The sequence below is a fragment of the Electrophorus electricus genome, chromosome 11 (assembly GCF_041902795.1).
Source record: "Electrophorus electricus isolate QZ-2024a chromosome 11, ASM4190279v1, whole genome shotgun sequence".
NCBI lineage: Eukaryota > Metazoa > Chordata > Actinopteri > Gymnotiformes > Gymnotidae > Electrophorus > Electrophorus electricus.
Genome location: NC_137507.1, coordinates 25,177,219 through 25,203,030, shown reverse-complemented (window position 1 = coordinate 25,203,030; position 25,812 = coordinate 25,177,219). Strand labels below are relative to the sequence as shown.

Genomic DNA, 25,812 nt, shown 5'->3' with positions numbered 1-25,812 from the left:
CTAAAAGACATCACAATTAAGAAATTATTTCCTTTATGCTTTAGATATTGATGAGATAACATCATTAACATCAGTTATTAATTATACTTCTTTTACCTACTTAAGTATAACTGAAAGATTGTGGTGTGACACTGGACCATTAGGAGGCGCTGTGCCTCATTTGACTGGCTACAGCAGCACAGGCAACATCTTCTGGCTGGTCACGAGGCAGACAGGGCACTTAAATTAAGTGACATGAATTAGACATTTGTATGTGTACATTTGGTAATCTCTTTCTCACAACTTGTTATTGTCTTACTGTATGTACACAGCAGGGAACACTTTGATCTTTCACTACATTGTCAACAATCCATACAGCTTTGATTATCACTTTAAATTATTTGTCCTCCAAATTCCCAAGTCACTTTAGATTTCAGTGGATTAACTGTATGTACAAGGGTAAACAAAGAAAATATAGCATCTCTGGAGGAAAAATCAATTGGACTCGAGTCAGATGTGCAGATGAGTGGGTTTTATTAGTTCTGTCCCTTATACACAGAGAGAGAGAAGCCCCAAACTTCTCCCTCACATGAGTTCATATACCCCCACCATTCCCCGCTGTTCTCTCATGTGCCAATCTCGTGACTCCAGGTGCCAGGCCTCTCAACCGTCCTTGAACATTCTTTCCTGCTAAAAACAAGAGAGAAAAACAAAAAAGACAAAAAGACAGGAGGAGGTGAGAGGCACTGTCATTAAAGAACAGTTACAGGACCCCAGAAGTGCTGATACCGATCCAATACCAGGCAGTATATCAGGGTTGCAGAAGCAGGGTGATATGTTAAAAGCCCTGTCTAACAAAGTCATTAACGATGCAGAAATAAGTGGTAAGTTTTTGTTTGTTTTTTTGTCAGGGAGAATAGACTTTACACAAACAGGTGACCAATTGGTAGTTCCAAAAAACTTAAGGGACAAGGTTTTAGAGATGGGACACACTAATCCATGCAGGTCAGCAGAGGACAGTGGCAAGGATTGCTAATAGGTTCTACACTGGAACATTCAAGCTACTAGATGCAAAACATCTGTTAAATGTGAATTGAATGATAATATCATAGATTCACATTAATTGAACAGCCAGTGAATTGCTGTTATCTAGTATATGAATAAATTCTTTAATGTTGTTAAAATTCCTCTCTCTTGCTGCAGAAACCCATGTGTGCACAGGACTTCCTCTTTTCTGTATGTTTCCATGTTTGCTTTTAACTATATACAGTCTACTATTACTGTCCAGTTTTTGATCATTCTTTTTTTTGTTCCTTTTAAAGGTTCTGTTGCTGGAAAGGAGAACTGTATTAATTAGATTCCAAGAATATGCTAGATTCTGAGAATATGTTAATAAGGATTCTGGTGATATGTTGTTTTTATAGTTGCTGCCTGTTCTTATCACATACACCGCATTACTTCTTTTTCACACACACACACTGGCTATAAATAACTGATGACACTCCACAATAGCACATCTGACTGCATAAAGATTCTGTATCTCCTGTTCTGCTCAGAATTTCTCTCCACATGCCTGAGGGTAACAAAGTGTTGTCAATAATGGCCACCCTCCTAGCATTCCTGTCTGTTGTCTTTGTTTTGCTTTACCTCCTTGTTGTGGTTCCGTTTCTTAGTAAAATTTTCCCCACCCCTCATGAGTTGCAACTGTGTCTTGTTTAGTGCTCATCAGACCATGTATTTAATCCCTGTGTTTGTGCAGTCTTGTGGCTGGTTATTGTAATCCATGCCTTGTTTGTGATTCCTATCCTGTGTGTTAATCCTAGCTGCTGTTTGTGTTTTCTCTGCATGTTTTGTTATTTATAGTGTTAGTTTAGTGTAATTATTGTTTGCTTGTGTTTTTGTTATAGCTTGCTTCCTTTTTTGTTATCGTGTGTTTCGTTCCTTTTAGTTAATCATGTATTCCCAGACTCTACACATTGGCTCTATGACCCTGGACTGTTTATCATGGATTTGTCCATAATAAAACTCGCTTTTCTCAGCATATGCATCCACTTCCTAACCACACACCGAGCAATTGATAGATTATAGTATATAATACAGTACTTTATTAAATACTTCAATAAAGTGACAGTTTAAAGACCCAAAGAGACAGAATTATTTGTATTACCATCATTGTAATACTGAGTATAAACTATTTCCCCTATAAAGCCAAGACTATAAAAAACTAGAAACTATAAGAAAACTGTTTCATTCTGTAGACCACTAGATAACACCATTGTATTTAACCTATAAAAGTCTGAAATTATTCACTATATATATTTAAGTTTAGAGGACTCTACCTGCAAATGAGACAAAATCAGAGAGAACAAGAATCCATTGCACTACCATTGTTGTTAAACTGTTACTTCCTCTTTCAAACTGTTGAAAGAATATGGTGATTATGGGACAGTAACAGGCTCCACTGAAGAGTTGTTCACTGGAGACAATTAGGTACATTTAATACAGTATTTCTGAGAAAGACTTTTGCTGATGCATACCTCTTGTGTCAGGAATGATTGTCAGGCTGTCTGTTGTAATGAACTGAGACTCTGGAAGCAGGATTGTTTGAGTTCAGTTTCATTAGCACCTGTCACTTCCATTTCCAGTAAATCCAGCTTCTCTGTGCTGTATGATTATACATTAAAACCCTTTGAGGTTTAATGTCATTGCTGATTTGAAAAAGCATGCTGTAATGCTACAGTAATTAAAACAGGACATACAGTAATATATACAAGTAACTATATATTTCTTACACCAACAAATAAAAATGTCTGAAATATTTAAAGCCAACATTCTGCTTCTTACAGAACCTCTACCACTCCAGCATGAATATGAAGGCACTTCTATAAACACTGATAGAACTACCAGATATAATAAGACCCTTTATAGACTATTCAGTATGTTAGGGTTCTAAAGCAAGGAGACCAAATTTATACCTTTTCAGAGGACAGTCTCTGGTATAAAGACCCTTTTACTAACTGAAGATTACATATATTATGAGTTGGAAGAGGTTAGAGGCACCAATGTTCTGGACATGTGGCAGGGCCAAACCCCCTGAGGGGCCACACAGACACTCTTCTAGAATTAACCCAGAACATTAGAATACTCATAAATATCTCATGTATAGGTAGAACCTCAATAGTAATTCACCTAATATACTATAGTAGTCAATTCTCCACACATTTCTAACACAAATCAAGCAGAACAAGTGAAAAATATTTCAGAAAATAAGAGCAAATATTGTGTGTGACTATGAGGCCATTTTTCCAGAAACTGCAACACAGGGAGGATGCCATATCAGCAGTAAAATTGCTTTTCTGTCACACACACACGTACGCACATGAAAAGTGCTATACAAAAAAATCTTTACTTGCCTTGAAATACATCAATGGCTATACTTAGAAGTGCATACTTCAGATTTCTGCCAGGAATCCTGGGATAACGACCCAAAACACAACTAAAACTTATAACCTGACTTGTCCAGTGTTATTCAGTTAATCTTTAAGGTTTGGTGCCAGGCCATAGTCAGTCATAGCACTAATCAGGCTTAACACCCAACTAATCAGGCTTAACACCAAACAGCTGGGCTAGACCTTATATAAGCCCTGTGACCCAGTCATTCAGTGCTGGGTCTTTGCCAAAGTTCTGAGCCAAGCTCCTAGCTGGTAACGTCAAGTCTGTGAGCCCTCGTGCTACACCTCACTTCTTGTCTGCGAGGGTGTTCATGTTTTAACTCCTCCCCTTCCTTCTCCAGTTTTCCCTCTCAAGTCTGTCTCTCTCCCGAGGCTTCCCTTAGCCATTCAAGTTCCTCCCCGTTTTCTGATTTTGTTTGAAAAGTTTTAGTTTGGTTTTCCCCAGTGCATCAGGGTTGCTATTTAATCTGGCATCCTTTGTTCTCCCTTTTTCCACACTCGGCGTGGTGTTTAGTTTTTTCCTTTTGTTTTACTTGATCCAAGATCTAACTGTTCTGCACACGGGCCCACCATTGTTAGAGCGTGGTTGCTCACCCAGTGGGCTGTTGGCGTCATCACCTAGCTGACCTGGGTTCAAGCTCTCCTTACCTAAAGATTTTTTCAATAACTGAAGAGTAACTATATTATGAGCTGGAAGAGGTGAGAGACACCAGTGTGTTCTGTACCTGTGGCAGTGCCAGGGGCCTCCCAGGCACTCTTCTAGAGATGATACAAAATTAATACTCTAAAAGTCCATTCACTATGTATTATCAAACACAAAGTGGAAAAATATTTTACAAGATATAATAAGAGTAAATATTGTACGAGACTATATGAAGCCATTTTCCAGATCCTGCATCATAGGAGAAAACCATAGCAACAGTAACGTTGATTTATTTGTTTTGTTTTTACACACACACACACACACACACACACACACACACACACACACACACACACACGTTGTAACACTGCTTTTTTAACCCCACAGTTTGATAGAACATGCAAGAGTTGATACCTTCCTCTGTGTCTTTCTGTTTTCTAAATCCAAACCGTCTCTGTTTAGTCATATTACTGATATTAATCATATGAGTCACAAGGCTTGTGGCAGGAATAAAACTAATATACAATTAATGTAATGAGATTTTTTAATAATGGGGATTCTTTTATTTTGGTCTTGAATGAACTTAATTCACTTGTCCTTCTCTTTAATCATTTATAGTTTTGTTAAGTGTGAATCTCATGTCACTGTTGAACAATGATAGTTTTGCTATCTAGAAAAACATGCTGTAGGGAAACAAAACTTTGAGCTCATCCCCACTGTATCTGTAATATTTTTAAATGCCTAGAAAAAAAAACAATTTCTGGTTCCTGTTTTCAAATGTAGGGACTGTCAGACTGCAATAATGCAGAGTCTTGAAAAAGCGTTAACCAAAACCCACATCCTTCCTGCAAGTGTACTGTGAGAGCTTACAGAGATCCTCATGACCTTCACGTCTTTACAGCACTAGTATAATTATGAGATCAGAGTGAGAAATACAGACAAACCCAGTCACAACTTTATTAATTCACAAAACTATTAGATATAATATAGAATTATATAAGGTAGCTAAATGTGTTTCAGGAGAAAAGGATAGTGAGCAGGTATCTGCTTTTCTAAGTGGCAGTTCCAGTTTTAAGAGTTGATATTCGTGTTGAATTGTTGGAGACTGAACCTGGCTGTCTGTTCATCTGTTTCTGATAGTTTTTCTGGGTGGAAAAATATACAGTAGCTCTTGTTAGATTAGCACATCAGTGACCTTTGTTTTTTTTGGAAAGGTGACTCATGAGCCATATGTTCTATTTGCTTCAGTAAATTTCCAGATGCATTTACAAATGCATGGTGTTTCAGCTGGCTTCTTGGGTACTCAAATTTAGGTAATGTGGTACAGTGTCTACCTTCATTTCTCAGTTCTTAGTTGACAGAAGAAAACTCCCAGAAATGTTACTCCCTGAACTGCAACAGGAAATTTCCCTCTGGGATTAATAAAATAATCTATATGCAGAAATGAAATATGAAGAAACTGGGGCAATGGTGCTGGGAGTGACCCAGGTCAACACAACAAACATAACCCTGATAGAAACAAAAGGATAGGAAAAAAATACAATGACTACCCCAACTATACTGACATAAACAGACAAAAACCCACACCCAAACAAATTGGCAGGCACTTCCAAGTACAACTACAACTACTATATACAGGGATATATACAATTTATACAATCTAGCATCCAAACAAACAAAGGATAAAGTGAATCTTAAGTCAGGAGAGAAAACTAAGGTCATAAACATGAATCTAAGCAAAGAAGTAGCGAGCAATAAAATCACACTCTGAGCTACAAAGCTAAGCACTTCTCCTCTTCCTCTACAGTCCTCTGTTTTGCTGGAAAACCTGGTTCCGAGTGGAACAGGAAACACACTGGAGTCAGAGGCAAAACTTAGAATGAACCCAGAATATAAACACACACACATACCCAGGCATACATAAAACTCAGAAAACCATAGTCGAATTAAAGCACTCAGACTTGACATGCCACTTTTCCCTGCACCCTTACGTTTTAGCATCATAATGAAGACTGGACAGAAATGAAGAGTGACAGAAACAATATGTGTAAGCATTTCCCCAAAAGTCTTCAATCCCAACCAAGTTAAATTCAAGACAGCAGAATACTAGTCAGACATCAATAAAAAGTAAAAGTATTTATTTTGTATTGGAAATAAGGGCTTCTGGAATTATCACAGCTAAATATAAAAGAAAACATCACCCCAATAAAACCCAAACAACAGAGAAAAAATGGATAAACGTCAAGGTCTACTATTGATCTTTTTAATCCTTTAGTTCACAAACAAAAAGCTACTTGTCATGGTGCACTGGCCACCCAGCAGGAGGTACACACACACACACACACACACACACACACACACACACACACACACACACACACACACACACACACACACACACACCAACCTACCTTTTCCTTGTTTGCCCTCTTTTATTTCTCCTGTTGTACCTGCCATCAGTGCCGCACATTGTCAGTCGTCCTGTGCCAAGGAGCCATTGCCAATGCCTGCTCTTAAGTACTCTCCACTGATGCGTTTGTTGAAGACTTTAAGTTTTTTCAGGTGCATTATCGGGTTTTTGTTTTTGAGTACGCTTGAATCGAGTAGTTATGGACAATAAAGATTCTATTAACCTTCCCCAGCCTCTTGGTCCCTCTGTGCCACCATCATCACACTATTAATGTAACACAGAAAGAACAATGAAGTTTAAGAATGCCCACACACAGATAACCATGTCTATACTCTGTTCTGGTCAGTCTGGTCAGGAATTGAAGATTAAATAATAACAAATAAATACTACATGAAAATTGCATACATCCCTGATCATTGCTGAATGTGACTTGAGTAAGTAAAAGTAAGTAAAACTATTTAAGCCTTTAAGCTCTCATTATTGTATTTTATTTCATAAAAGAGAAACCTACAAAATATACAAAGTAAATGTAAATACACTAGCAAAATAGATAAAAATTCATAAAACCCAATAATTTACATTTGTATTTTACAGAACTACAAGTTAAATATATTTAATAAACATTATAGCAAGTTATAATGAATGTGTTTAAAATGTTTGCTGAATCTTGGCTGAATCTTCCACTTTACATTTTATAATAGAGGCAAACATTTAACATAAATATAACAAACTCTACTGCATTCTATTGCTGCATTATTCTATCACCCCCCCACACACACACACACAGGCACACATCTATCAGTTAAATAATTCGAATTTTTTAAAAATGTTTTGCATCTCAAAGCAACACCTATTTTTATCCTTGGTAATGAGCAAACAAGGTGAAAAGAACCAGACGTAATGCTACGCTCATTGTAAAGTTTCATGCAAAAGTCTCGAAAGAGCATGAGGATGGAATGATGTATGTTCAGGATGCTTAATTCAAATTGGTAACAATGTAAAAGTTTTAGTATATCATTTGTGATGGGGCTCCGCTGTAGCTTTATTGACCTTTTTCACTACCCCATAAATGGTTTCAGGCTTAGAAAGATCCACAGTACTGTAGATGGTTGATGGGATGATGTTGGATCTCTAGGTGATCATAAAGAAACAGAGTAAAAAACCTTATTAATATTAAAAATATCAGATTCTCTGAGTAAGTTTGATAAGTCATAATGAAACTGCAGCACTACATGATTCATTTCAGAAAATAAAGTATGGACAAAAAATTCTTATCAATATGGAACAAATTTTATATGAACATAACATTCTTTAAAAAAGAGTTTGTATCAGAAAGCTTTTCTTACTGTATCTACAGCTGTGCCATAGCTGTTGGGCAGGCTTTGGTCCACATAAGCTTTTTGTTGCTGATTATATTCAATAAAATGTGTTAGGAACAAAATATAAAATATTATTATTATTATTATTATTATTATTATTATTATTATTAGTAGTAGTAGTAGTAGTAGTAGTAGTAGTAGTAGTGGTATAAACCACAGAATTTGTGACACAGGCCAGATTTTCATTCTGCACAAAACATTCTACACAAGGCATAAAACATGCTGCAATGTAGCAAAAGCATATGCAATAGGTTGGTAAATTCCCTATTATTGTTCTATGTCAGAGAAGTGATCAGAGTATATCTTTAAAACACCTCGCTAAACTCCAAACTACAAAAAAAAAAGTTGGGTTGTATTATTGGTAAAAGGGCTGTAAATTATGTGACAAAATGAAATTGGGCAAACGTATAATAAGCAGTATTAATCTGGCCTCAAAGATGCTGTAGTCAATAATTTTGAAGCCCTTGCTAAATTCTGCCAAACAGTCAATAAGAAAGTACACTTCCTCCATTCAACCCCACACCCTCCATCCAAACACGTCTTCTTGGTGTACTGCCTGCCCTTCTATGGGCAGGTGCAAAATAACTGACCAGCAGGGAGAGCTGCCTCCTCGTAAAGACGTTCCCTGATTGGTTAATAGTCTTTCAGTGGTCTTTTTGTCTTTCTTAGAACAACAGTTTTAGTAATATCAGGATGTAGACATTTTGAGTAAAGAACAAAACTTTTACATCAGATTTTAAATTTGAAATTCAAATATCAGTTTCATAAACAGTCCTAACTACATGCAAAATAGACATTAAATCTCTTAATAATCAATTCAGAATATAAACATTGTTTGTGTACTATTTTTGCACTAATAAAAAACCATATGCTCACATTTCTCTCATGATACAGAGGATTTGGCATAGCGTGAGTAGATCCTTCACTGTGTGGAAGCTGCACTCCTATAACACTGTACAAACTTGAAGGTCCAGATATCTCCAACCTCAGGCCATTCCTTGGTCTTTCATTTTCATTCTGCAGACATGATTTAGTCAGACTATCATAGACCATGTTGTGGGTTTCATGAAGCCTTCCACAAAAGTGATAAATGCTTTCTTTAAAAAATGATGTAAAGTTTACATTGCAGTAGTAGACGGTATTTATTGGCTTTAAGTACTTCAGGAATAATACTGCAAATTTAAATATTACCTCAACCTCTGCATACACAGTGTCACACACTGGGGAATCTATGCCATCTAGAATATCAAATGGAAAATGAACACGTCATTCAACCAGGCAAGATGAGCTATAGAACACAATCCTTGATTTTAAATGCTATTTTGTTCAAATAATTTACAGCCACATTACGCATCAGATACCATTACTATAATAACATCAACAGACATTTTAAAGGGAAGGGCAATTTGTTGAGATGCTGGCCATAAAGACAAGTTAACATGTACATTATTGGTATCACCCTATGGGTCCTGTGAAAGCTCTGCTTGAAAAGATATTTTTTAAGCCAAGCTGTGTTTGATGCTATTTGCACTTAGTGTACTTAGTGCAAATAGACAACTTGCAGGTTTATACATTGCTGAATGCAAGTTTGGATTGAGCTTTATGATCATTATTACAAAGTGCTTGCTTACTCCACAGACTCAAGAAATGTGGGAAACAGCCTTTTACTTGGATGGTACAAATAGTTAGAACTCATTACTCTGTAATATTTGTTATATAGCTTCTATTACCAGTTTTAAAACCAGCTCAAAATCATCTTTCAACCCTTAGCAGAACACTTAATACAATTATGCATATCAATTACAAGTTGCATGATTACTTTTTTTTTACATCATAATTGTAGTTTATTTGTACTATTTCATAAATACAGTTGTTAAAATTCTATTCTATTACAATTCTAATCAACCAAATATTCTGAAATTTTTTTTGTAGAGAAACAAATTTCACTATTTTAAGAGACTTATAATACTAAATGTGATTTCTCAATATAATAAACATTATTTATTAGTAAATTAGTCAGTATTTGAAATTTACTCTTGTAAATACACTCCTGTAAATACAGAAATGGTGTTTAAAAGTCTGTGTCTAATATTATTTAACCAAATCATCTCTTCAAGCAATCAATCTTGCATTATTTGCTTCATTATACAGAATGTGTTTCTCTATGAGATTGTGTACTGGAAAAAACTGAAGGTGATACCTGTTTTCTTCCTTCTAAGTTGTATGACACAACCAATAACAGTCAGAAGGAGGATAAGTGCCACACAGCTCAGTGCTATTACAATATAGAGCAGTTGGTTGGTAGGTCCTAATAGAGAACAAAATGTGTATGTTGGAGTGGAAAAATGTATGAGTACAATAAGATTAAAGAATTGTATGCATGTTTGTGTGTGTTTGGGTTTGTAGACATTTATCTGTACCTATAGAAAAACAGATTTCTTTAATCTCTTTAATTGCACTTTTTTTCCAGCTGACTGGGTTGCTGTGGTTACAGATTATAGTGCTTCCACTGACATACATTGATAGGATGATGCCTCCTGGTGATTCTATTTTGTTCTCCTCACAGACATCATTAGAGCAGTTAGAGTGGATTGTGAGGTTGTGACCACTACAAGTGAGAGTCACATTGCAGGGGTCACTGCTTAGCTGGTGAGGGACAGGAGTAAGGATTGGACTCTCCACTGGATCTGGGGAAGACACACACACAACCATGATTGTACTGCTGGATCACATACACTGAAAGCTCATCACCAACAAAACACACAGTTACAGAGATCATATAACTGCTGTCCTGTCATTTTAAGGTTTGAATTTTGTTCATTATTGCAACATCCTCTTGTAAATATGATTTTAAATGTAAGCACATTAAAACACGTATGCAGAAAAATATACATTATTAATTGACAAAAATACTGTTGATTCAGGAATGCATTTTTTCCACTGATTACTATACTGAAAGACTTACCTAATACAGAGAGTTTGTACTGAACAATAGGGTTTTCCCCTTCTTCATCAATTGATCTTGCTATATAGACTCCACTGTCATTCTTCTGTAGGCTTTTCAGCGTCAGACTGTAGGTGTCCTTATCAAGCTTCACCCTACCGTTATAAGCACGGCCTGGTTCTACCTTATTCAATTTTTGATCATATGTCAATACAAAATATCTTCCATGCATCCATTTCAGGGTTTTGAATGGTTTTATACTGCCTTTTATGTGCAGCTGAACAGAACTGCCAACCTCCTTAAACTCATGATTGGACACTGTAGAGAAAGAGGAAATATAATCCATTTATGTTCTGAAGACTTGTAAAAAAAAAATTACATTTTTTTTTAATTTACGTAAGTGAATTGTTATATACATTTTGTAAAAAATGCTTTTAAAATTTTTTTTCCATCTTCGGTAACCCTCATAAAATTTCAAAATGTTACTTTGCCTTCTGTTTTTAACAACAGAAACCTTTTAATTACATAGCTCTTTTCCCAAGCTCAAGGTTGCTTTACGGATCAAATCAAGAATCATATATAGATGAAAAAAAAAACAAAAATCAGAAAAGACATCATAAAAATAGCGAAATACTAAACACAGAAGATAAAACAACAACTGTAAAAGGTACACTAGACAGCAACAGAATTAGATGGACATAACAAAGAGCAGAAGGTGATTGAGGGAGGGAGTTTAAAGTTGAGGTGCTGCAACATTGAGAGATGAATCTTGGGAATGGTGAGCAAATCCCAATTAAAAGTTTTCCAGATGTTGGAATGAACTCCAACTACTTGACCGTAGATCAGTCTCTTGCTGTCCTCAAATGTAGAATAAAGTACCCCCTTTTCCAGGAGTACTTGAATGAGCCATACCCACTTCAAGGCACTTGACTATATTTATCAACAATCCTTTACTTACTTCCCAAACATACACTCAAACAAAGGAACCTGAACTTTACTTGTGTGTATTGCTTCTGATAGGGTCTAATGGTATCCTAACAATCAAACCTAGTACACTAGTATAAGGATTTCTTTCATGGAGTTAATTATTGTTCACACTGGACATGAGCATCTGCTAAATGCTGTAAATGTACAAATAAGAAATGAGAATACTGGCTGAAACATAAGGGTTGAGTAACTCAGACACACTACAGAGGAGCATGAGGATCATGGTGATGTAGAAATATAAAAGTTATGAGTATTTTATATTGAATGCGAACAGCGACCAGTGCAAATTATAGAGGATGATGACTTATAGAGGATCTCTAACCCTGGATCCAAGATGACCAACGGAGATCCTGAGGGAGAACAAAGAACGCGACGCGAGGAAATGACCTCGAGGAAAGTGAGCCGGCGTCAGGAACAGGCTGAGGATTCAGGCACACCGAGCTCCCTTACCTAGCATCCTGCTAGCCAATGTCCATTCTCTGGACAACAAGCTCGATGACCTGCAGGCTAGGATAAAGTTCCAAAGGGACATTCGGGACTACAACCTCCTCTGCTTCACCAAATTGTGGCTGAACCCAGTGGTACCAAGCTATGCCATCCAGCCGGCCAATTTCTTCGCAGTTGACAGCATGGACAGGACGGCAGATTCGGGGAAGTTGAGAGGTGGTGGAGTGTGTGTGATGGTAAACAACAGCTGGTGCAATGATGCCAATGTTGTTACTCTCGCCCGCTCCTGCTCACCCAACCTGGAGCTGCTCACCCTCAAGTTTCGTCCTTTCTACCTTCCTCGGGAGTTCACTTCGGTCATCCTCAACACCATGTACAGTCCACCTGAGGCCAACATGGACACTGCACTGCACTTCATGAGGCTCTCACACAGTTTCAGGCACGACACCGGGACGCTGCACTTAACGTCATTGCAGATTTCTATAGCGCTAACCTCAAGCATGCAGTGCCCAACTTTTACCAGCACATAACCTTCCCCACCAGGAGAAATAGGACACTAGACCACTGCTACACCCCATACAAGGACAGCTACAATGCGCTAGCTCATCAACCATTTGGTAAGTCAAACCATGCCACCATCTTCCTCCTTCCAAAATATAAACATAGGCTGAAACGGGAAACATTTCCCAACCATAAGCCCTGGGTGGACAAAACCATCCGCAAAACTCTGAACTCTTGCATTGCTGCCTACAACGTGGCAATCATGAGCGGGAACATGGACGAGTACAAGTCTGTGGAATACGGAGTGCGCAGGGCGGTGAGAGAGATGAACCAGCACTACGGGAAGAAACTAGAATCACATTTCCAGCAGAGTGGCTCTAGATCCCTGTGGCAGGGACTATGGACGATCACGGACTACAGGAGCCCACCTTCTGGACTGATGAGTGCGGATGAGTCTCTGGCGAATGAGCGAAACACATTCTTTGCTCGCTTCAAGGCCACATCTAGCAGCGCTAATGCTAAGAGCACTAGTGCTAACAATGCTAATGGTGCTATCGGTGCCGCCAACGGCGCATGTGCAAAGCCCACCGTAGGCCAGCACCCTCTCATCAACACGGAGAGTGACATGAGGAGAGCGAATACCTGGAAGGCAACGGGACCAGACGGCATCTGGGGTAGAGTCCTCAAAGCCTGCACAAACTAGCTAGCTCCGGTATTCACCGACATTTTCAACCTCTCCCTGAAGCTCAGTATCGTCCCATCTGGCTTTAACTGATCCACCATCGTCCCCGTCCCAAAGAGACCTCGGCTTTTCGGCCTCAATGACTAGTGCCCTGTTGCCTCACATCGGTTGTGATGAAGTCCTTTAAAAAGCTAGTCAGAGACTTCATCACCTCTTCACTGCCAGCCTCCATGGACCCACTGCAGTTTGCATACTGCCACAACTGCTTCACTGATGATACAATTGCACATCTGCTTCACACCACACTGACCCAACTGGACAAAGGGAGGGGTAATTATGTTAAAATGCTGTTTGTTGACTACAGTTCAGCACTTAACACTATCATCCCCTCCAGACTCACTACTAAGTTGGAGGATCTAGAACTGCATCCATCCCTGGGTGAATGGATCTCCAACTTCCTAACAGACAGACCACAAACAGTACGGGTGGGCAACTGCGTCTCATCCACCCTCACCCTCAGCACTGGAGCTCCTCAGGGTTGTGTCCTAAGCCCCCTGCTCTACTCACTGTACACCTACGACTGTGTGGCCACTTCCAGCTCTACCACCATTATCAAGTTAGCTGACGATCCCGTCGTCATGGGCCTGATTTCGGGCAACGACAAGAGGGCCTACCTGGAGGAGATGAAACACTTGGAGAACTGGTGCCAGAAAAATTATCTCTTCCTGAACATCAGCAAGACAAAGGAGCTGATTATGGACTGCAGCAAGAAGCAGGAGTGGGACTACCAACCTGTGAGGATCAACAGAACCACGGTGGAGAGAGTAGACAGTTTCATGTACCTTGGAGTTCACATTTAGCAGCACCTGTCCTGGTCCCACCACACCAACTCCCCGGCAAAGAAGGCTCGTCAGCGTCTTTACCACCTCAGATGCCTAAGAGACTTCAGACTGCCCTCCAAGCTGCTGTGGAACTTCTACACCTGCACTATTGAGAGCATCCTCATGGGGAACATCACAGCCTGGTTTGGGAACAGCACCCAGCAGGACAGACAAGCACTCCAGAGGGTGGTGTGTTCAGCAGAGGGCATCATTCAAACGGAACTTCCTGACCGGCAGACTATCTATCAAAAGCGGTGTCAGACCAAAGCCAGGCAGATTGTGAAGGACCCCACCCCATCCCAACAATAGGCTATTCCCTTTGTTGAGGTCAGGGAAGTGCTTTCGCTCCCTGAAGACCAACACAGAGAGACTGAAGAAGAGCGTCTTCCCGCAGGCCATTCGGGCCCTGAATTAGGGCAGCTGATGAACTGTGGGGACCACTCAGTGCACTGTGTATGATGTCAATAACATCATAAAAGACTGCAATAAGTGTAAATTGTAAACTGTAAATTGCAACTGGTAATTGTACTTTTTGTATATACACATATATACATATACATATAAATATAAATTGTACATTGTGTATATATATACATATTATATTATACATATATTGTATCCCTGTACCTCCTCAGCTTGGACAGAGCAGTCACAAAAGCATTTCACTGCGAGTTATACCATGTATGACTATGTACGTGACAAATGAAACTTTGAAACTAATCTGATATGTTGCGCATGTGTGTGAGGCTGTTTGGCAAAACTGATGCAGACATGGATATTGTTTTTAGTGAATAATTTGATTGCTAATAATTTTGGATATCATGGAAAGAAAGAGGCTTATTTTAGCTGAAGTTTATGTGGAGTTGTTTGGGTGTAGTTATGAGCTGGAAGCTGAGAGACAATTCAGCGGCTTCCAGCATGGACTAGCTATGATTTTTTGCATCGCAAATCACTGGATATTTCCATACACTGCTGGAAAAATTCATAATCCTGCTACAAATTGCAAGTATAAATGAGAAAGCATACTATTTCTTTACAGTATTACAGCATTTACGGAATAACAGTATTTTCCCCAGCATAACCTTTTAGCCTAATATCAATGAAGCTAATATTTTTATCCCTTAACCATGAAGCTATAATGAAGCTAATATTGTATTTAGTAAGTTGTTAAACATGGTTGTAATGTTTAGCAAAAAAGTATTGCACACTGATGACTTTGTGTGCATTTGGAGAGGTTTTTGAGCACCTTGGAGATGTCTGACACCTAGTGGAAAATACTGTGTACCTCCTGATTAATTTCATGTATATACTCAAAATTGTTCATTTTACTGGACAAGACCATGGTGAATCAGGAAATGAAGCACATGACTGAAAATGAATCTCCATCATCCAAATACATATTATAAACCCCCAAAATAAAATACAAGTACACATCATTAAAACTGGAGGTGCACTTAGCAGTTAATTGAGGTAGAACAAATTTTCTTGCAATTAGGTTTTTGTGGATGTGAGATACAATACTGTGGAAGGAAGATGTGGCTTTTTGGCGCTGTGCTTTGGCTGTTTGTGGTTGCAGTCAGTATGGAACAGTTTCATGCACAGGCATTTTTAGTTGCACTTTCACATGAATCATCTTTTCAAGCAGTGTTTTTTTTTTTTTTTGCAGACAGCTAGGTTCCGGTAGAGTAAAAATAAATGTAGACCCACATCACCTCAAAGCAAAAGGTTTCCATTCTCTGTCACTGCAATAGATATCAATACTGTCCATGAGTTTTATAAAAAAAAACAAACAAACTAAAAAAACAAAAAAATATTTTGATAAAATCTTACTAAGCATTTTAGGAACTATATTAATTTTTACAGTTTGAAAATAATTTATATTTATTTATATTTATTAGTATATGTATATGTAAGACTGTTATGCTTTTCCTTATAGTATAGTTTAAAATCTGAGCTCATAGGTCTCCCAGGTAGTGCAGTTTTTGCTATACCATTGACAGCTTGCTAGTTTAAATATAGAGTATGCTATTGCCTTAGCTCTCGAAGAAAATATTTGTTAACCTTCATTCTACTATATTGATAGCTACCATGTAATAGTGCAAGGTATTCCTCAGTTAATGAGTCCTGGTGAAAAAATTTGTCAGATGAATTTTCATTTATTTTCCAGCAGAATCATATTTTATAATACAAAAATTTAAGAAAAGTATCAAAATAAAACCATTTTATGGCACTACTGAGTAATTTCATTATGTGATTAGATTATAATTCCATTTTAGCAAACATCCCCATAATGACAAAATGCCAGTCAAATGTTTATGGTATAACTTGAAAACAGGTTTGCCATTTATCTATGGTTTAAACCTGTCTCTTAGTCTATATTTAATTAGCTATATATTGTGTGTTTAGTACAAGCAGTCTAGCACCAGAGACAAACATCAATAAATACTGAATAATTGTACCAAAATGGCACTAATGAGTACTGGACAAATGATTTCAGATCACAAGTCTGTGAAACAAGCAATTACCCTAAATTGCAAGAACAGCTACTGCTATAAAAGTACCTAGGTGACCGCATAACCTATAATCTGTTATTGATCAAGGTAAAGGCTAAAAGCCAAACTTTTGACTTGGCCTTACCAGGAACCATGTTCATTCCAGCACTGCTATGCCTACCTCTTCCCACCGGCATCTCCGATCCAGTTCGCCAGAGTACTAGTTACACACCTGATGATTATTTTCTCCATTACTACCTCCCTATTTAAACCCTCCTCCCTCACACACCACACACTCTTTGCGAAGTATTGCCATTCTCATGTTGCATACCGAGCCGTCTATGTACGTGTTTGTCTGCCTGGTTTCTGAATCCTGCCTGTGCTACAGACCTCATCTACTGCCTGACCTCTGGACACCTTCCAGCCTCTGCCTCACGTTTTCGACCTCGGACTGACCTGAGCATGACCACCTGTCTAATTCCTTTTACCTATCTTGAAAAGCTCCAAGCCCTACCAACTCTCCCTATGAGTCCTACCTGCCCCGAAAACTAGATAAAACCTCTTGCATTGGACACTCTCCCTTGTGTGTGTGTGTGCCTTCATTACACCAGTCTCTTGATCTCAGTATTAGAAAACATATATGGGACAGAAGTAAAAACAAACAACCCTTACTCACATTTGTCCTGCATACTTTGGAATTCTGGAATACACTTTAGATTATTTTCTGCAAGAAATAACTGACAAAATGCCCTTTGTTTATGAAGACGCTTTAAAGGAACAGATTGACAATCCAATTTACACAAAATTTCAGTCACCCCAAACTTTACTTGTTTTACTAAGTCATTCCTTAAGGCAAAAGATGACTCATTTAGGAATACAACTATTTTGTTAAAATATAAAACATGAAAAGCATATCAAATCATATGTACACATAATATATAGATATGTGACAGGCATGTTCCTGATGTACATACATGGTTGTACTACAGTCATAGTATGGTACGACGCATTGAACCATTTTGATACAAAGTCAAGTTCAGTAATCATTTCATATCAAACAGTTTATCAATTATGTGGAAAGATCTATTCAGCAGGATGGCGTTGCATACTCTTAACATGACCTGTAATTCTGTATGACACAGTGGTTTATCCTATTCATAATATAAGGACAGAAGCTCAGCTAGTCACACATCACTATTTATATCATAAGACGCATACATAGACAGATGTCGTTTAAAGGACTCTACCTGTTATTGAGGTCAAACTGCAGAGAATGAAAATCAGCTTTGCTACAATCGCCATTGCACTGGGTGTGAGCAAATTTCCTTTCTTGAGGTTTATAAACTTCTGTCAGTTTGGCTCTGAATAACAATGGGGTGCCTCCCCAAAGTGCCTCATTTCCATATTTAAAATGTTTACATTTCAAGATTCATGTAATGTAATGCACAGTAAAAATAATGAAATACCAAATTTAATGTCATGTTTAAGTCTTTCCAAGCATGATAAAAATATCATGAATGTACAGTACAGATGAAATTTGAAAGTACAATGACATTTTAAGTTAGATGGTGGTGATGATCTTTAATACTTTGTTTTCCAGAAACACTATTTCAGCTATGGATCTGCCTGCATATATGAGTCCAATTTTGATACAAACTGACCTTGTTCATGTAACAAGTCAGAAACAGGCAGGCGTTTGCGGATGCGATAAGACTTTGGCTTTCCAATCCAGAATGTAACAGGCATCAGAACAAATGGTCAGTGTGCAAGGCAATGAAACATGGAGGTACTTTGAATAGACTGCATCATTTAGAAGGCACATAAATACACTGAGTAGAATTGAAAACAGGTGGTAATAATCCAAATCTGGGGATGATGATCGAGGCATTGTAGCCTTTTTTTTGTTTGCTATGTATTTCTGGATTCTCTGTGTTGGCTCATTGACTAACGACTCTGACTGTGGATTTGCCCTTAATAATCTCGCATATCTCAGCATATGCGTCCGCATCGTGATCGCTCCACATTACACACAGGTCAATACACCATGGCAAGACTGAGCACAGCAACAAGACACAATGTAGTTATGTTACATCAGCAAGGTCTCCACTATACAGGGTAATGAATAACTTCTCTGGGATTTCATGGAAGGCGGTGTAAGGAATGGTGGAAATCTAAATAAGTTTTAATCAAGAAGCTCTCACGAGTACAAACAAGTGCTTAGAACTGCATTATGTGTGTACGTCATCTGCCCAGTTTAATATTAATCTTTCTGAAATTGTTTAATTTGCTCGTCACCATGCCATTACTTTAGTTATTTTACCTTTATTATCATTCATAGAGTTAAAATTAGTTCTGTTTGCCTGGCAGCAATTAATATTAATCTACTGCAAGGTCATTATCAGAATAGCCTTCATTCACAGCTAGTCAGAAAGCTAAACACCTGCAAGTACCGAGCAGGCTCGTTTTGTCTTCTTTAAATAAATCTGGACAGCTCAGAATAGCCAGGTCATTCTTTGACCTTTGGAATTACGTATGGTTTGCTTGGGTATAAATCAGTATCATTTTCCTAAGACACAGACAGGTGATTAACTGAGCTGAACAGCTACGACCAGCCAAGTAAGACATTCCCTTTGTATTCATGTGCTCTGCTTTTGATGTCAGCCTATAGCTGCTATTCCCATAATTCATTACATTTAATTTGGTCATTAGAAATAGGTTTCCATTATCCCCATAATTGTTTTCAGAACAAAATTAGATTCATTACTCCTTTTAGATCAAGTATTAAGTATAAAGCCGTTAAGCGTAGATCCACGCTTTCTCTTTAGAAATGAGCTTCTAAATGAGTTTAGGCTTCCCATCCTAAGGCTTTTTCCTTTAGGTGCTTCCTGTTAACATTTGGTTTGTGTTGAAGTTCTTGGTTCAATTGTTTTATTTATTTCTTTGGCATTTATCTGTATGCTAATGATTAGTTAGTTTATTTCATATGCCTGAGACATGTCTGTATACATCACATTTTCCCTGCCATATAAAGCTAAAAGCATCAGCCTGCACTACCTGCCCCTGACCATGATGATGGACCATCAAACATTTCACCACAAGTGGAGACACAGAATACAGTTGGTACAGAGCAAGTATCACAATTACTAGAGAATACAACTCAAGCAGAGTTTCTGACACTTGCTGAGAGTTATAATGAACATCCATACTGTTGCTACATAAATAGCTGTATATTACACACAATGTTTAGTGTTATATAGAGTTAAATATATAAATATAAAACTTTGCTGGACATTAAAATGCTTATATTTGGTATCATGCAAACATTGTTGTGGGACTACCTAATGTAATTATCATATTACTAGTGGAAAACACATTTAGAGAACTTAACTGACACTTTTATTCAAAGCAACTTACAACTATGACTGAGTACAAGTTAAGGGCCTTGCTCAGGGACCCAACTTTGAAGTCATGGGGCTTGAACCAGGAACCTTCTAATTACAAGTCAAGTACCTTAACCACCAAGCTACCACTGTCACTTTATTTGACAAGACCCTGGTGAATCATAAACCCCCCCCAAAATAAAAGTTTTTTTTTGTTGTTGTTGTTTTGACATTTTTTTCCCTGTATTAAATGAGCTCAAATGGAACCTTTACAATTAATTGTAATTCATCTGATCACTCTTCACAATCTAGAGTTAATGAAAATTGCAGTTAGTGAAAACAAAATATGTGCCAGTGTCAACTTTTGGCCACAACTCTATACGAAAGCGAGAGCACTTTGCTTGCACAGCTGATGAAGGACCTCTGTCTAAAATGTTTCTCTGGAAACTGTACTTTACTACAATTTTGAATATCTCTACATCTCTTACCACAGTACACTGCAGTTGCTCACCTAGTGTAACGGTGAGCAGTAAGGAGGTGGACGCATGTGCAGAGAAGAGCGAGATTTATCAGGGGCAAATTTAGAGTCGTAGTCGTTGGAGTAGTCCAGGGTCATTGAACCAATACGGAGAGTACGGGGATACATGATAAGAACAATGGCTAGGGTACACTAACAACTAAAACACAAACAGCAACTAGAATGAAACACAAAGGCACAGAGTACAAACTTACATACAGATACGGGCTTCCAAAAACATCCAAAGAACCTACTTATATACATACATACATACATACAGATGGATATTGGCTTTTAAAAACATCCAAACATACATGTAATGAACAGCCAAGATACAGGGCACAAGACAGGATTTTACATACACTACGTTAACAAGACTAGAAATGAGGAACAGGTGTGGAAAACCAAATGAGGGGTGGAGAAAATGAAAGTACAGAATGGAAGCAAAACAAAATAAGACAGGGAAACCATGGAACATGAAAGCTAGGAGGGACAAACCGTGACACCTAGAAACGTCTTCAGATTTTTACAGGGGTGAGGTCGCAACAGTGATGTACTGAGTAAAGATGTACTGAGTACTGAGTCTTTTAGACAGGGTTGTAATGTTGCACAAGTATTACACAACCAACAGGACAATTCATGTCCGTTGGTGCTGCAGTTTTTTTCTTATGACCTTTAAGTGCTGCTAATGTACATAATTGCACAAACGCTCAAATAACCTGCTTCAAGACATGTCTTGACAACAATTAAGATAATATAAATATTTTTAGTTTATTTATAACAGCTGCCTCTGACAAACATTTACTATATTAGGCCATATTGACTATTAACACAGTTGTCGTAACACAAACATCTTATAAATATATCACCAGACATGATAAGCTGCTGAATTAACTGGTTGCAGGGGAATAACAAAAAACAAAAAGGTAGTAACATCAATTACAGGGAAGTAAAATCCAGTGCAGCATTGGCCACAGATAAAATGGTTTATTGACACATTTGGTTCTTCCTAACTGGCCAAGCACTTTCAGCCTTTTGAGTATTTTGACATCAGTGTCCCTACCACCAGATGGCGATACTTGCAATGGCTTTTTAACTGCAAACGTCACTTGTCACCTGCACCTGAAACAAGAAGAGCAAAAGGAAATTTGGAAGAAGAGCATAACATAGGACCTGCTGAACATGAGTTTAGGCCATGGGTCTGCTAAATATTAAATGACTAATTTATACACTACTTTTTATAAGCCTTTACAACACCTGTGCCATAGATCTTGCACTTAACAATACTGCCACCTTACTTTTTTCTATATTCATAATCTACATACTTGGATACAATTATCTGAAATTCCATGGTGAGTCATGTTATCAGTGCTATATTAATGTAAACCTATGACATGTCCAAGCCGGTTTATTCAGATTTCAAGGTTTAGGGTTATGATATCGTTTTAGGGTTTATGATAAGGTTTATGAAACCTAGAAAATCACAAAGGTATGCTGTGGAACAGTAGTACTTTGTGTCAGAGATGCTATGTGAAAATAACAGTTAAAAGTACTAGTATTGTTTCACAATCAGATGCTTGTAAATAGAATTCAAGTGAATTGTTTATTTCTATTTATGTCATTAAAATCTTTGTCCTAAAATGAGCATTTCCAATAACACAATTACTGAAAGGTTCAGAATCCACACTTATACATTTAGTTAAATATATGAATAGATAACCTGTTTTCTGCTTCAGTTTCATGACACAGTAACCAAGACAAGCAGTACAGTGAATACTACCACTGCACAGCTTTGCCCAGAATGTCTGCCTTTTGCACTGGAGTTGTTGCTCTTCCCTGTAGACAGAAATTGGTAGGGATTCTGTTACACATATAGAACGAATAATCTAAAAACATCTTTATCGTGGCATGCAGTGAGTTTGTGTGCAAGTGCATGTGTGAACCTTTATGAAAACAGAAGGTAACGTTCTGAGTAGTGTGCTTTGAGATGGCTTTGATGCGGACAGTACAGCTGACAGTTGTGCCATTTCCATGCAGGGAAAGGTTGAGGTCTGATGACGTCTTATTTTTCGCCTCGCAGATTTCATTATAACAGCTAGTGGAGACCGAGAGACCCTGACTTTCACAGGTCACATTACAGGTGCCTTTGTTTTGCTGAGGAAGAAAATCAAGCTTCGGAGCCACTACAGGATCTGGGTACAAAAAACACAAAAATATCAAAGTCACAAGTATGAAGTGCATGTTACACAAACTGAATGCCAGATGATTATAGTATATAATAGTGAAATAGACAATTATCAGCTAGTGGATCTGTCAAAGGCCCATAAACAGTCTTGCTCTATGTGTTGGTTCAGGTAGCATTGGTGTTCTGCACAGCTTCAGGGTGATACCACATAATGCTTACAGTTATAATCACAATCTAATTTGTTACCAACCTATACTGCATCATTAGACATGCATAACTGTTTACATTTTAGTTAATTTCTAGTGACATTTTAAATCATGTATTTTATGGCACATTACTCAAATTCTTAATGTCCTTGTACTCTGGTGTAAATTCACAATTGGAGAAAAATGCCATTTTAATTGATAAAAATGCTGTTGATTCAGGAATGTGTTTCCAGTGAGTACCATACACCAAGACTTACCCAACACAGTGAGTGTGTGCACAACAATAATGTTTTCCCCCTCGTCATCATCATCTTTTACTGTATAGTTTCCAGCATCATTCTTAGTTAAGTTCTTCAATGTCAGACTGAAGGTGGTCTTATTAAACTCCACTCTGCCATTATAAGCACGAAAGTGCACTACTTCCCCAGATTTACATTTCAACATAAATTTGGAATTAAACATCCATGTAAGCTTTGTGCAATTTAATTTTTTTGGCATATCCAGTTGAAATGAACTTCCAACCTCCTTAAACTCATCTTTGGACACTGTAGAGAAAGCAAACACAAGGCATTTAGTTTGGTTTAAAAGTAGCATTAGGACAAGTATTAATACACATTCAAACCTGCAGGTACAATGAGCCACCCGCTAAGGTGCAAAATTATTTGTAGGTCTGCATCACTTTTAACATGCTCTATATGTCTCACTGAGTTTATAAAGATACTGTAGATTAATGGCATGAAGAGGAATAGTAAAAGAGAGCAAATTCAATTTAAAATATATTTATAAATATTTAGACAAATATTTGTAAAAGCACTACCGTATCTTTTACCCTCAATAACACCACCCTAAACAAACAAATAATTCTCAGTTGTCAATATGCAGAATATTGCAGAAACACAAGCCAGCTGAATTTACATACAGTGGTTTGCAGCAATTTCACCTATAATTGAAAACTTCAAAGCATTGCACTTTTTCTATATTCATAAACATATCACCTTTCCAAATAAATGACAAAAGCCAGATAAACACGGTAATCTAGTATGTGAGGGTTTAGTTAACATTCACATGATTACAGACAGAGGAAACATGTGATCATTTACTTCATTCTAATGTGTCTGCGTAGTATATGAGTAGACTCACTAACCTCACAGTTTAAAGTCAAAGGAAGGAATATCATAAAGGTGCTACAGACAGTCTACATTAACAAGTGAAACAAGTCAATAAAATATGAAATTTCAGTTATATAGATAGAAAATTAATTCCTAAAAAACATACAACTGTCACGGTATGGCCCCTCCCCCCAAATGTCTCCCCATGTGTTTGTATGTTTGTCCGTGTGGCCACACCCCACCTCATGTGCCACCTGTTTGTAATTGTGTTTCTCATTAACATATGCACATAAACATCTATTGTCCTGTTGTCTGTTGTCGGTGTTTGATGTTACGGTAGCTTAAGTGCTCTGTAGTCTTTGTTCTCTGCGCGAATAAACGTATGTTTCTGTTCTACGTGACTCGTCCCCGCATCCTGCTAAACCCCCTCTGGTTAAAGAAACATCAACCACTGGAGGATGCCTGGGAAGAAAAACAAAAAAAGGAAGAGGGTAAGAAAGGGCGTAAACACTCTCCCACAGCCCTCGCAGGGAAGCCCTCTGTACTCATAGGCACGCTCCACACTCGCACAACAGGGGAGGAGGCCACTGGAGGATTTTAGTGGAGCCCTGATTGCGGTCCAGGTACAGACTCCGCAGAGTCATACGGACTTCCCTGACTGGTACAACGAGGTCCGGTACTTGGAGTCAGACTCCGCAGGTTCCTACTACCCCGAGAGACCTTCAGTCATCCTGGCCTCACTCCACACTCCCACAACAGGGGAGGAGGCCACTGGACGACTTGAGGGCCCTGAGTATGGTCCAGGGTCAGACTCTGGAGTCCCACAGACTCCAGCCGGACTACGAGGATCGGCACTCGGAGGTGGACTCCGCTGGGTCCTACGACCTCAACATGGACAGCTACGAGGGTTACGCGGACTATGGAAATAGAGGGGAGTGTAGTGACATCAGTCTGCGGTCAAAATTGGAGTCCGACTATGTGCAGGATCCACCAATGGAGGTGGAGGAGGTCCTCTATGGGGACCCTCCCACTGACAATGACGTTCAGTCTGCCGTCTCAAAGAACGACAAGCCTCCGGCACCTAAGATACCGCCCAGGAGGTATCGATTAGGTGCAAGAAAGTCATCTCACAACACATCTTGGGGCGACCTCGTCCGAGGAGGAAACTCCCTTCACTAGGGCACACAGCCCCGGAACTCTTGCGCCTGTACCGAAGCCTCGTAGAGGCAAGAAGGCAACGAGACCAGCGCCAACCCCAGAGACGAGCATAGCAGCTGGTGCGCCTCCTGAAACAGGGCATCAAAAATTACTGTCCCCGAAATCGGCGAGGGCCGATTCCCCACAGCCAGGTTGGACTTCTGCCCAGCTGATGACTGGGGGACAGCCCGGGGCTCCTGCTGGCTTACCTGGACTCTAATTGTCCTTTGTGTAGTTTTGTACCTGTCCCTGTGTCTGTCCATCCCATTGCCTGTCCCAGTCGCTTTGTCCCCCCTTGTGGCTGTGTTGTGAGTATGAACTATTTCACAGTCTGGTTTGGAAATAGCACCAAGCAGGACAGACAAGCACTCCAAAGGGTAGTGCGTTCAGCAGAGCACATCACTCACACGGAACTTCCTGA

At 38.6% G+C, this 25,812-nt stretch overlaps 2 protein-coding genes across 8 annotated transcripts in view; both read right to left on the bottom strand.

The window, feature by feature from the left end:
• Positions 1-25,812, bottom strand: part of LOC118241679 (uncharacterized) — a 33,709-nt gene that overhangs the window by 5,267 nt on the left and 2,630 nt on the right. For 3 of the 4 annotated variants that reach the window (XM_035528004.2, XM_035528003.2, XM_081722788.1), the window contains 4 exons: positions 23,343-23,630; positions 22,638-22,886; positions 22,415-22,530; positions 21,441-21,816 (listed from right to left, as the gene is read on the bottom strand). In XM_035528004.2, coding sequence (XP_035383897.2) covers positions 22,433-22,530; positions 22,638-22,886; positions 23,343-23,630 — 635 coding nt within the window. In that variant the 3' untranslated portion in view covers positions 21,441-21,816; positions 22,415-22,432. Of the gene's footprint in view, positions 1-21,440; positions 21,817-22,414; positions 22,531-22,637; positions 22,887-23,342; positions 23,631-25,812 lie in introns of those variants that run through there. The other variant, XM_081722787.1, reaches the window with a different exon arrangement.
• Positions 497-20,034, bottom strand: LOC145659725 (SLAM family member 7-like). 4 transcript variants are annotated; one of them, XM_081722784.1, is made up of 11 exons: positions 18,045-18,093; positions 17,474-17,534; positions 10,829-11,125; positions 10,284-10,550; positions 10,064-10,171; positions 9,055-9,101; positions 8,740-8,880; positions 7,831-7,890; positions 7,535-7,615; positions 6,486-6,748; positions 497-669 (listed from the first exon to the last, which is right to left on the bottom strand). In XM_081722784.1, the coding sequence occupies exons 2-10, from the start codon at positions 17,484-17,486 to the stop codon at positions 6,623-6,625; spliced, it is 1,140 nt and encodes a 379-aa protein (XP_081578910.1). In that variant the 5' UTR covers positions 17,487-17,534; positions 18,045-18,093; the 3' UTR covers positions 497-669; positions 6,486-6,622. The 4 variants fall into 4 exon arrangements, 3 of the variants coding, with proteins under 3 accessions (XP_081578910.1, XP_081578909.1, XP_081578908.1); XM_081722783.1 differs by having other exon boundaries at positions 17,474-20,034; XM_081722782.1 differs by lacking the exon at positions 17,474-17,534 and having other exon boundaries at positions 18,045-20,034.

Excerpts from the sequence above, each read along its gene's own strand:
- LOC145659725 (XM_081722782.1), bottom strand. The coding sequence starts at position 18,099 with ATGGCGATTGTAGCAAAGCTGATTTTCATTCTCTGCAGTTTGACCTCA. Across the intron at positions 11,126-18,044 it reads CAGTTTGACCTCAATAACAG|TGTCCAATCATGAGTTTAAG; the intron begins GTAGAGTCCTTT and ends CTTTCTCTACAG. Across the intron at positions 6,749-7,534 it reads TTTATGGGGTAGTGAAAAAG|TGTGATGATGGTGGCACAGA; the intron begins GTCAATAAAGCT and ends TTACATTAATAG.